Here is a 12,949-nt window from a genome sequence, read left to right on the forward strand (position 1 = left end):
ACCTCAGTTTCTCATCCACAAAGTTGACATAATATCTCCCTCATAGGAGTGTTATGAAGATTAAATGCATTTGGAAGTGAAGCACCTAGTAAGCATGGGAGGGTAGCCATTACCATGGTGATCTAGTTACCCTGACAGCAGTGCCCCGAGGTGGGGACCATCAGTATACCTACGCTCCAGGTGAGAATAATGAGGCACCGTGAAGGTCAGTGACCCAGCCACACAGCTTGTCAGTGGCAGAGCCAGGGCCCCAGGAGCCTGAGGGGCCTGTGGGTTCCTCCAAGCCCCCAGGCTGGGACTGACTTCTGTGCAGCTCTGTCCCCAGCCTTGTCAGTGGTTCCTCCATCTCTGCTCCTCACTGGGAACAGCACCCTGAGGACAGACGTGTGCCTTTCACATTTCGCTTTCCAGCCTATAGCCAGTGCCTGGCGTGGGTGCTCGGTAGACAGGGAAGGAAGGTCTAGTGGTTGAGAGAGCCTGTGGGTTCCACTGGGACACCAGCTCCATGTCTGCAGCCACCGATCCTCCCACTCTCCTCCAACCCTTCAGAAACCCTCAATCCCTGGGAGGTGGCTTCTATCCAGCTTCCCTGACTTCTAGCTGTTCCTCCCTCTAGGCATCCTGTGCACTTTCACTAGATTTTGGTCACCTTAATCCCCCACTCAGAAACCTTCCAGTTGCACCTGACACTGATACAAAATAATATTGAATGTAAACTGTAATAAAAATTTTTTTTAAAGAAAAACTTTTCAGCCCAGCCGGGCGTGGCTCAGTGGTTGAGCGTCGACCTAGGATCCAGGCGATCAGGGTTCGATTCCCGGTCAGGGCACATGCCCGGGTTGCGGGCTGCGGCCAATCAATGGTTCTCTCATCATTGATGTTTCTATCTCTCTCTCTCCCTCTCCCTTCCTCTCTCTGAAATCAATAAAGATATATTTTAAAAAAAAAAAAAAAAGAAAAACTTTTCAGTTGCTCCCGATAGCCTAAAAGATAAAGTTTGCTTTCCTTAGTCTGGCATCTAAAGCCAACTCCTGCTCTGCTCCCCAGGAAACCCTCCCTGCCCTTAGGTCCTTGTTAGAATCCCCCACCTTCTAAGGAGGCTTCCCAGATCAGCCCCTTTGCTGGATGCCCACCCATCCTGAACGCCCACCTCACACTGCAACCCTCTTGGAGGCTCTGATCAGTTCCGCTTCCCACTGCAGTTTCTGGCAGGGTCTGAGGCTCCTCGCTTTTGTGCCACCCACAGAGCTTGGCACCTGGGCCCTAGACAACATGCACAGAGCGAATGCATCCTGGTCCAGATGGGAACCCCCACATAGTATCAGGCTGAGAGCGGAGATTGTCCCCCTGGAGGCAGTGCCCAGTGAAACCTCACAAGTGGCCTGCTGGAGGGGGGAACATGGGACCCGGAGGTGGCAATGCTCCGCTCTTTGTGCCTGTGTAACCCTGGAACACCACTTGGCCTCACTAGACTCCATCTGTCAAATGGATCAGAGACAGAGCCCTGTTTCAGCCTTGAGCTAGAATTCCAAGGTCTCTGTCTTTGGAATAACAGGTGACCTTGGGCCTAATCCCTCAGGCCCTGGGCTGAACTGCCTGTGGCTGCCTATCCCAGAAGGGACTTCAGCAGGTGAGGGCGCTGGAGAGGCCGTCTGGTCTAGGTCCCCGGACAGTGATCTCCCCCGTTCTTAAAGCTGCAGCAGACAGGTTTCATGAAGTTCCTTAGTTAACCCATCTCTCACAAACTCCAAAACCTGAAACAGAACAAAACTCCAAGGCTGGCCAGCCTCTTATACCCAGCCTCCCAGCTGGCCAGGCCTGCCGCCAGCTGATGAGATTTGCAGCACCTCGGCAAGGCTCCCTCTCCCCACACCTTGATCTCTCTGCAAGGAGCACTTTGTGCCATCAGGCAGACGACACGTGCACACTCAGAGTAAAGCTGAGCACACTGCAGTGTCAGTGTGGACCTACCACAGCATGTAGTTAAAAGTAGGGGCTGTCGCTGAACTGCCTGCACTCAAAGCTTGGTTTTGCTGCTTTCTAGCTGTGTGCCCCTGGATGGGTTAACTAAGCTGCTGTATGCCTGTTTTGTCATCAGTAAAATGAAGATAAGTGCAGGATGGTTGTAAAGATTATGTGAGTCAATATATGTAAAGCCCGTGGAGCAATGTAAATTCTCAGGATAGGATCTGGGTAGGCGGAGAGGAGAGGGCAGGGCATTCGGGCAGGGGGGATGGCACAGGACTGCTCGTGGTCGGTGGGGCTGATGAGGCTCGGCCACACGCTAGGGTTGGTCTTCCCAGTGAGTCCAGGCAGTGCCAAGTAGTGGCTTCTTACCCTAGGCTGGTTTTTCTTCCCCAGGCTCAGCCATCGCCTACTCTGCGTATTCGTTCCCTGACAATCTGGTGTGCACCACCTTCCCTGACTACTACGTGACCCTGGCTGTGCTGAACACCATCATCAGCACTGGCCTGTCCTGCTACTCCAGGTACCTGGCCACTCTATCCCAGATGGGACAGGGAGGGAGGAGGGCTCGAGTGCATCTCCAGCCTGGGACCGTGGACGTCCTGTGGCTAGGCAGGACCCGTGTCCCGGGCATACGGCCATCTGTGCAGTGGCTCGGGGCCCCGTGATCAAGAGGGCTCCACACTTGGTTTAATGCTCTGCTATTGCTGTCCTGAAAGTCACTTTGCACTGAGCCCTGCAAATTATATAGCTGGTCTTGTTGCTGGACAATCACTTATCCTCCTTGACCCTCAGTTTTCCCATCTGTAAAATGAGTCGAACATCTACCTTATGAGATGGATGCAAGGACTACAAGTAATGTGCATATGTACCCAGAACACACAGCACAAGCCTGGCCCAGAGGAGTGCCCCACAAACGACAGGAAGTCTGCTCCTCGGGATTAAGTGGGCCTGCCTCTAGATAGTGTGATAAGTGACATGATATTCATCTGTCAGACACATCCTGGGGGAAACCCCATGGCCACGAGTCACACCCAGCTCACTCTCTAATTCCCTTGATTTTTTTACCCTTTTCACTAAAGAAAGCTTATTGGAATGAGAGCTAGAGGCATTGTTTTGAGGGTAACTACTCTAGTTTATTTAGTTCTTTGTAAAAGTGACTGCCCCAAAGCTGCAGTTCCCTAAATTACTTAGGAAACCTCTTAAATGGTGGTGTCTGGGCAACAACCCTTCTAGATGGTGCCAGGGTGCGGGGTGCTTCCTGGGCTGAGTGCCTTCAGTGGCGCCAGGGTTGGCTGATGGGTCACACCTACCGTTAGTCCCCCAAGTGCGATTCCAGTGAGCCAGTTTGAGTCTCCCTATTAAACTGCAGGCCTCAAAGAATTACTGTTACCTGCAGCACAGGAGAAAACGGGGAGGGAGAGGCATGCCTCCGTAACTTCACAGTGATTTTGTCTCCAGCTTTCTTTGGGTGATGCTTACGTTTTGTGGGACCAAGAGGTGGGCAGGTTTCACAAACTTGACAAACTGGTCTTCTTTAAGAATGGAAAGGTAGGTTCTTAAACAGCATCAGGAATACTTGCCCCAACTTGCCCTCCACTTACCTGTCCTAGGACAGGTTGGAGCATGCTTTCTGTGGGCGTTAAGTCTCATTTTTAGGCGCAGTCTCCACACTGGGATACTTTGTCCAGTGGAAAGCCCTGGGCCTAGGAGGAGGGATGGGGTAAACTCTCTCTTCCCTCTTCCTGAAAATCACAGAGCTCCCCTAAAACTGAGGAGATAGGGTCTGCCCACAGTAAGAAATAGAATCAGATGTCATGGGGTAATTAATTCCCTTCTTCTCCCCCCATTCCTCAATGACACTGGAGATTAAAAGCTCTTTCTAAGGTGCAGCCCCCTTGCCAGGCCAGAGCTGGGAGGGCTGCAGAAATGATGGAGAGGGGAGGTCACGCCCCTGCCTTGGGTGAGACGTAGAGTAACACACATAGAAAAGTAACAAGGATGATAAAACTTCTCAAGAGAGGTGAAGCATGCCCAGGAGGCAGTGTGCTTGGGTGCGAGGGCTCATTGATGGGACCGGTCCAGGGACCCGCACACACCTGGGTCTGGTCCTTAGACAAGTCCCTGCCCTGTCTGGTTAGCTCCTGCAGGGCCATGTGGCTCTGGTGTTTGGAACTAGGATCAGAGGGCGGCAAGCACTGTGGGCTGAGGGGATGGGAAGGCTTTGTGGGTGTGGGGGGAAGGTCCCAGAGTTCATGATCCAGGACTGCCTTCCCATGAACTCGCAATGCAAATTCTTAGCACATTGGCTGGGGTTGGTTGGGGTTTTTTTGGGGTTTTTTAAAGCTTCCTGAATTACCTATAAGCCACCAGGGTAGACTGTTTCCTTCTAGCCAGGAGTCTCCCCTGAATGTTCAGATACAATGAATGGGCCATTGCATGTGATAAGCCTGGTACCTTTGGACAAACTTGTTTGGCTGGGCAGGTTGGCCAGGAATCTCTTGAATGCCCGTGTTTGGGAGCTTTTCCCTTATCAATGAAATGGATCATTTCTGTTTATTTATGGGGCACACCTGTGGCTTTCCATCCATACATCTATCCATCCATCCATCCATCCATCCATCCATCCATCTACCCACCCACCCAGCCATCCATTCTCCCATCTGTCCGTCCATCCATCCAACCAACCAACCAACCACTCAATATGCCTTAAATGCCTGCCCTGCTCCAGGCATCAGGTTAAGATCTGGGAACACCAGGAGGGGTGAGGCACCGTCCTTGTCCTCAGGGAACCCAGTACATCAGGAGAGGCAAACTGAAGACCCCCTGAAAGTCCAGATGGAGTGATCATTTCCTCTAAAGGCCAGGGGAAATGAGTGTAGCATGACAGAATATAATATAAACATATCATGATAATACAAAATGACACCTGCATGGATACCCACCCAGGGATCTGTGAGGTGGCATTAGGCCTGAGGACTGAGGAAGGTTAAACACATTAGCCCGAGAGGAGAGAAGGACCTTTGGCCGGAGCAAACAGCCTGGACAGGGTGGGGCCGGAGAGGATGGGACTGCACTGGGGAGGCAGCAAGTTGCTTCAGGGTCACCAGAGCCATATGGCTGGAAGGGAGAGAGCACCTAGAGCAGGCCCCAAAGGTGGCTGGGGATCTGAAGCGCCCCATGTGTCCTACTGGGGACTGGCCCTGTGCCCCTGAAGGGCAGTCAGATTCCTAGGAAGACAGTTCCTTGGACTCCATGCCCTGAGGGGCTTCCGAGTATGTTAACAAGCACTGGAGAGGGGCTGTGCTGAACAGGAGGGGAGGAAGGGGACACGCCACATTCTCAGAGCCAGAAGTGAAGTGGGGTGTCCCATTGTGAGGGCCCTTAGTTTTCCTCCTCACATGTCCTCTTCCACGTTGGTGGCTTCCCTGATCTTACAAGGCTCTCCTCTCTGCTTTCATTCTGTCTTCATCATTTTCAGTGTCTGAGGAGTGAAAATGATGACATGGGCAGGAGTGACTCCAGCCTGGTTCACTTTAGGAGCAGGCGGAGAGGAAGGCGAGGACCATCACCCGGATTTCATAGACTTGCTGTGTGTAGCCGGTCACTGCCCCCTCTGGGCTTCAGTGTCCACACCTTAAACAAGGGCATCTGAGAAGGTGTCCTCTGGATTCCTTCAGGTTTGGGCATTCTGCATTGCCAGTTTCTTTTCCGAGACTTCTCCTCCGCCTCTCCCTCCCGCTCCCTTCGACCGTGGCATGGCCAGGAGCAGCCAGGAAGCATCAGGAGGAGATCATGAACCTCATTAATAGCTTTTCCCTTATTCACATGCTTCCAGAATATTGTGGTTTAAATGGCAGTCCTTTCGTTACAGTACACGTCCATAAAGTAAATCCCACACAGAGAACCATAGACTCCCGTGCCTGGTTATTAGGTCCTTATTACCATGGAATTTAGTTCAGATGAACATGTTGAGGGAAACTGCTTTTTTTCCCCTATAGTATTTGAGTAATGAGGGAATACATGACCTCTCTGTGGTTCTCGGAGCCAGGTGGGGTGATGGAGACCCGGCCTGCTCATGCCTGCAACCACCCAAAGCCCAGAAGGCATCACTCCCTTAGGAGCGTGAGTTACACAGTGTTTGCTGTGCGTCACAAGTCACCATAGGGACCTTTTCATTTATCCATCCAAAGCATCCAACCTTTGGGGTTTTTTTGTTTGTGTTTTTTTTTAACAAATACTTGCTCAGTGAAATGCTCTGTAGTCAGTGCTGTAAGGGACAGAAAGGGATTGTCATCCCTGGTGGAAAGTGAGCTGTGGCAGGAGAGCAGTGTGGAGGCCCTAGAAGGGGGTTTGGAGATCAGAGCTGGAGGCCGGAGCCTCAGCAGACAGTGGCTCAGATACATTGGAGGCCAGAGGCCTTGGCCAGATGACAAAGCGCTGCTATGGCTAAGGCCAGCACACGGAAATGTCCACGTCCCTGCAGTGTCAGCCAGACAACAGCAAAATAGCCATAACCACACACACACACACACACGCACCCACACGCACCCCTCGGCATTAGAATGATGTTTCCAAAGCCCACTAGTTTCAAGCACTAATTCTAGAATTCGCTGGCAAATCCTTCCAGCTTTGTTGCAACAAGATTGATCAGGTTTTAAAACAGATTTGTATTGCATCGACCCTCTCTTGATGGAGGCTTCTCCTGAAATCTGGTGTTTCCTGCCAACGTGGTTCTAGGCAGAAGAGGCCTGGCTCCCTGTAAATTGGCCCCTTGAGCCTGGGGTGCAGGGACTGCTCTACCAGGGTGGGGTTTGAGGCCTGGGGTGCTTTGCAGGATTCTGTGGCTCTGGCCTTCCCTCTCAAAACCTCTGACTGTGGCGACATCCTGTGGCTTGTCCTGGAATTGCACCTTGGTGGTGGGAGGCCCCCCTCTGTGGCTGTTGGCCTTTCTGCCTTTTACTCTCTGTTGCTGTCTCTCTTCTGTTCTGCTTTTTCTCCCTTTTTTCCCTGTAGACTCAGCTTTGCTGTCGGAGAGGCTGATTCGTTTGCCCCTGGGAAAGCACTTGATCAGGCTGGGCGAAATGTTGTCTCAAGTCACAGGAAATCCGTGCTTTGGGGGATGGCCCTCGCCAGCCAGAGCCAGCTTTCTTCCTGTGTAAGTGGCCACAGAAGGAGCGAGCTTTCGCAGGGAGCGTCCTTTAACCCAGAAATGACAGGTGGTGGCAGCGTGTGGGGAAGGAGGGAGCAGGCTTGCTGTGGTCGGCTGGATGTGCCAGGGGAGACTGAGGAGGCTGTGGAGACCCGCCCTGGGTCTTGGGGCCGCCCTGGTGTGTTCAGTTTGCCCCCTGGGGATAGGGGCCTAGGTAAGGACAAGCAAAGGCTGGCTAGTGGTCTGAGGCCTTCTCAGCCTGCTGGAGGGTGGGGTGTGAAATGGGAGCCAGGCAGCCCTGGGTTTAAATCCTAGTTTTGCCTCTTATTAGTCATCTGACTTTAGGCAAATCACCCAGCACCCATCTGTTCCCTCCTGTTCCTCTTTTCTGGTACAACAAGATGGGGTGGGGGAGAGAATGAGTCCCATGACACACCTTGTTATAAAAGCTGCCATTTAGTGAGTGTTATTCCTTGCTGTGAGTTAGGAGCTCCTTGTGGGTATCATTTCATCAGATCTTTGCAGCAAGCCCATAAGGGGGACAGGTGTGATCTCTGTGTTACACACGAGGATTCCGAGGTGCACAAAGGTTATGTGACCTGCAGGCTCACACAGTCATGGAGGGCAGAGGCAGGATTCTAGCCCGGGCTGTCCAGGTCAGACTCTGCGTGCGAGATCACGGCACTGTGCTGCCTCACCGGTCCAGGGTTAATGGTTTACTCCGACGCTGGGGTTCTTGTTTGGGGGGATGATGAATTGAGTTCCCTTATGTCTCTTCCTCTTTCTCCTTGAGCTTCTGTTTCTTCTACACCCCATGCCTGCTGCATGCTTCTCTGATTTATGGGCAGGGTCAGTAAAGAAGGAGAGACGTGCCAGTGGGCTTGAGTTAAGTTGGGCTTGTCTCTGGAGGCTGTGGGGCTTCTCGGGTCCCAGAGGGCTGCTTCTTACTCCAGAACAGGGATCCCCATGCTCAGCAGCCCTGTCTGTTCTGCCCAGGATCTCAGCTGTGCTTCTGAACTGAGTGTTGGGGAGCCAGACCTGCACAGACCCAGCTCTAGCCCTTGAGAAGGTTGCTGACCCCCAGGAGGCAGATGTGGGAGTCTCTGCCACATCCCATGCCCAAGGATATAAGCAGCAGTAGGGTTTATGTCAGGTGCCTACACCGTCTCATAGGGGACATGGACAACCTGACCAGGGAATATGGTCCTGGGCTGGGGGGAGCAGCATACCATGTTTGGGGGAGAAGGTGCAGGCTTGTGGGCTGGGATAGGGGTGTCTGGGAAGCGAAGGTGAGGCATGGTGGTGAGACACAGACCCTGTCCTCTTGGGAGAACATGATGAGGGGCAGAACCATGGGGAAAGCTGAGAGGGCCCGAGTGCATCCATTGTCCTCAGAGCCACCCCTGAGCCTCAGTGCACTCGCTGTGCACCACCTGTGCAGCCCTGTGGGCACCGAGGAAGGACTACGCCCTCCACCACACCCCGCAGTGTTGAAGCGGGTGCCTGCCCCTCCACCTCTCCCAGGCGCAGCACCATTCCTCCACCTGAGCCCCAGTTCAGGGCTGTGTTTAGTGTGGACATTCGCCTTGCCCCTCCCATGTCCTCTGCCACCTGTGCTGTCCCGATCCCCACACCCTCAGCTGCTGCCCCCTCCCCAGGATAGACCCAGGCCAGCTGAGGCCCTGTCACGTTCCATCTCGGAGGACCTGCCTGTCTGTGACCATCAGCACAACTCGTGTTAATGTTGACTTCCCTGGTCTTTGGATTGGAGGCAGGTGGGGATGGCGGTAAGGAGAGAAGGAGAGACCACATTTACTCAGTTTCTCCAGGCCTGTAGTATCCCTGGGTGTGATATTAAGTTTTGTAGAAGTCCCTCAGAGCAATTAAACACCTAGTTGAACCAAGGCTTCCGCACGGTAGTCACCCCAGTGGCTCTGACTAGTTGGGCATCTCAGCCTCCTCAGTTCTGCTGACCCAAGGGGCAGTGCCATGGCGGCCATCCCCCACGCGTCTCCCTATCCTGGTGGTCACTGCTCTTCTAAAAGGCTCTTTGGCAGTTAGGTAACTTGGTGCTTGCAGGGCTTCTGCCAAGCACTCCTCCTGGCTTCATCTGGATGCCATTGCTTCTCACGATGCCAGGAGATAGATTTCCGAGATCTTTTCACTTCTGAGGTTGAGCCACTCCCATGGGGGGCGAAGGGGAAGGCTGGTGGAGAAGGTGCTGGAAGAGGTTGTGCAAAATGCTTGCCCTGGGTTATTTTTAATTTGCATGTGTGTGTAATTTACTGACACTCCTTTCTTCCCTGATTTAGGTTTCTGGAACTCCAGAAGCCCAGGCTCTGTAAGATGCTCCGTGTCCTCGCATTTGCCTATCCCTACACCTGGGACTCCCTCCCCATCTTCTACAGGGTAAGGGCCCTGTCCTGTCTCCTCTGCCTATTGGCAACAGTAGGAAGTCAGTTGTTTCCTGAGCTCCTGGAGGTCAGAGCACCATGCTGATCACCATGGGACACACAGGAGTGGAGACCCAGTGCTTCCTTACTGGCACTTGCAGAGTAGTCAAGAGACAGCATGGCACAGAGGCCTTGAGGAACCACAGGACGTGTGCCAGCCTCCGGTGCTGACTGTGGGCTCAGGAGTAATCACAGAGGGCTGGGCAGAGGAAGCAGCCTGGGGTTTAGTAGAGTGACCAGGAGAAGCAGGCTCTAACGGCAGATCTCTAATATTTACTCACTGGGAGCCTTTGGGCAAGTTATCTATCATCTCTGTGCCTTGATTTCTTATCTGTAAAATGGGCATGATAATAACACCTCCTTTCATCAGGCTGTGGGAGGACTACGTGAGACGGTGGCAAGAGTCCAAAAAAAGCATTATTATAGCCCAGCCAGGCGTGGCTCAGCAGTTCAGTGTCGACCTAGGATCCAGGCGATCGGGTTTCAATTCCCAGTCAGGGCACACGCCCGGGTTGCGGGCTTGATCCCCAGTCGGGGGCGTGCAGGAGGCAGCTGATCAATGACTCTCTCATCATTGATGTTTCTCTCTCTCCCTCTCCTTTCCTCTCTCTGAAATCAATAAAGATATATTTTTTAAAAAGCATTATTATATATTATCATTAATATATTATTAGTAGTGATGGAAAAAGTATGAATGAAGGTCTGAAAGGAGAGAGAGGAATTAGATGAAGAACACAGGATAAGAGGGTGTAAGAGGGAAGACAGGAAGGAAGGAAGTCCGTGCACTCCCAAAACGGGTGGGCCTGAGTTCAAACCCAGTCCCATTGCTCACTGGCTGTGTGACCTTAGACAGTGCACGTAACCTCTCTGAGCCTCACTTTCCTCATCCGTAAATGGGACTAACATCCCCTCCTTCACCGGGGGGGTAGAGGGAATTAATCAAAACAACAGATCTGCTGGGCTCCATGATGCCTGGCACTTGGTCAGCACCCTGTGAGTGGTGTTCCCCTCCCAGAGGCAGACTGTGGGTCTGTGCCTGCCACGGAGATGGTGAGATGGCTGGGCCGAGGAGTGAAGGGGAGGGGCAGAGCTGGCTCCCCCAGCTGGAGCATTGACCACGTGCTCTGTGCTTGGTCTGTGTAGGCCTGGGGGAGATCCAGAGATGGGGGTACAGCCCATTTTCCCACTCCTTCCTTGAGGACATAGACCACACACAGCAAACTGGAGCAGAGAGATCAAGCTGGTCCCACGTGCCACCAAACCATACACAGCACAGGTTCTGTGTTATTACGAGCACGGTGGACTCCTGGCACACAGCTGCTATGGGCAGAGGGGAGGGAGGTCTAATCCTAAATGGCGATGTTGTTGGCAAGTGCACGGATTCTGGAATCAGCCTGCCTGGATCCAGATCCTGACTTCACTTCTAATTAGTGGTTTGCAAGTCACTCTCGGGCCCAGCTTCCTCAGCTGCGAAATGAGGAAATAGAGTCTGCCTTACGGCAGTTGTTGAGATGCCCATGAACATGACACAAGTAAAAGGCCTGGCCTTGTGCCCTCTGAAGGTGGTGGCTGCTGTCATTATTTATAACAATAACAAAAACTGTACTTAACTCTGAAACAATATCATGGCCGTAATTAATGCTTTTTGATGACTCTGAAGGCCTTCAAGGGATTGCTAAGCCTTGAAGCCTTAATGAGGAGCATTAGTTCAGAGGATGTGCTGGTCAGAAATGGGTTCAAGTGTGAACTCTACTCACACATTACCTTTGGGCAAAAAGAGTGGGAATGTATCTAATAAGGTTTTTCTCTTCCTTTCCTCTTCTCTTTTGTTTTCCTTTCCTTCCTTCCTTCTTTTTTGTGTAATTAAATAACCCAAAAGGCTCTCATGAGCATTTGAGGGAAGAAAATACAATTGCCTTGGGTCTCAATTGACCCATCTCAGAATAGGAATTCTGTTCACACAGTCCCTGAGAGTGCCCTTTCCAAGCCACAGTGCAGAGGTGGGGGCCTTGGCCCACGGTGTCCGCGCATGTGTGCCAAGGTGTCTGCAGGTGATGACAGGGAAGGGGGCCTCCTCTCAAGACCTCATGTTTCTTTTAAATACCTGCAGCTGTTCCTGTTCCCAGGGGAGAGTTCACAGAACGAAGCCACCTTGTACCACCAGAAGCATGTGGCCATGACGCTCCTGGCCTCTTTCTTCTACTCTGCACACCTGCCGGAGCGCCTGGCCCCTGGATGCTTCGACTACATCGGTGAGTGTGCGGTGACTGCTGCCCTCGCCCTCCAGCCCGGGGAAGACCCCACCCCTGACACCTGTGATGTAGCTGGAGCGGGGAGGCAAGGGCAGGAAAGAAGCAGTTCTTCAGGAAGTTCTCTAGGTGCTGCCAAAGTTAATGAAATTGTGAGTTAGCAGGGGCCAGGATGTACGTAACCAGTGAATGGCCAGAAAGGATGGGAGAGCCAGTGGGTCTAAAATTCTAAAGCATTCCTTTAGGGTATGGGGCCAGGGTGGTCCTAATACTACCCAGAACACAAAATCCCATTACTGTATTAAATGACCATTGAGGGCATCCCTGGAGAGAAAAAGGACAGGATGCACATGGCTCTGAGGGTACCAGATGCTGTGCAGGGCTGGGCTGAGGAGGGGAACGTGTCTACCTTTGACTTGTTTAGGTGGGTGCAATGGGGCCAGGAGTCAGGGTAAAGGAATGGTTCTCAGGTATGGCTCCCAGACCAGCAGTCTCAGCATCACCCGGGAACACGCAGATTGTCAGGCCCTACCCCAGACATCCCAAACCAGAAACGGGGGGGTGGGGCCCAGCACTCATTCAGAGGCTATGTGATTGTCTAGGTGAGCCTGAGCTCACTAAAGTTAGAGAAGTAATGTGGTGGCAAGGAGGTGTCAAAGCCACAGGGTGCACACCTGCTGGTAGAGTTCCTTCCCTCTCTAGGGAAGTGGGCAGGCACTGCAGAATGTGACCCCTACCCTGACTCTGGGATGGGCTGAGGAGGCCCTGGGGTCACTTCTGGTGAGGCTGATATGTGTTGGGAGGAAAGCTCCTTAGATAAACTATTATGGGAACCCAAGGTGTCATCCTTGTCTCCATGTGGTGAGCAGGAACCTTGCTTCTATCCAAGCCCATTTTGTCTATAATTTTCCATCTTCTCCCCCCTAAGACACATGACCAGATTTGCTTCGTTCCTTCTGATTAGAGTTTCCTCTGCTTATTCTGTCCTGCTGGAGGGATCACAATAAGCAAAATGCTTTGAAGACAGATTTCAAAAAAAGAGAGAGACAAAAGGGCTGGGGATACCTGCCTACAGGAACCCACTGACCACAGTCACCTCCCAGCCCCAGCTGGAGGAAGTAGAGGTGATT

General features: G+C 52.5%; 1 protein-coding gene across 1 annotated transcript in view; it reads left to right on the plus strand.

The window, feature by feature from the left end:
* Positions 1 to 12,949, plus strand: part of PAQR5 (progestin and adipoQ receptor family member 5) — a 67,072-nt gene that overhangs the window by 48,974 nt on the left and 5,149 nt on the right. Inside the window, exons 5-7 of the mRNA XM_081131850.1 lie at positions 2,362 to 2,488; positions 9,430 to 9,526; positions 11,681 to 11,822. Coding sequence (XP_080987976.1) covers positions 2,362 to 2,488; positions 9,430 to 9,526; positions 11,681 to 11,822 — 366 coding nt within the window. The remainder of the gene's footprint in view (positions 1 to 2,361; positions 2,489 to 9,429; positions 9,527 to 11,680; positions 11,823 to 12,949) is intronic.

The sequence above is a fragment of the Miniopterus schreibersii genome (genome assembly GCF_964146895.1).
Source record: "Miniopterus schreibersii genome assembly, chromosome: 1".
Lineage (NCBI taxonomy): Eukaryota > Metazoa > Chordata > Mammalia > Chiroptera > Miniopteridae > Miniopterus > Miniopterus schreibersii.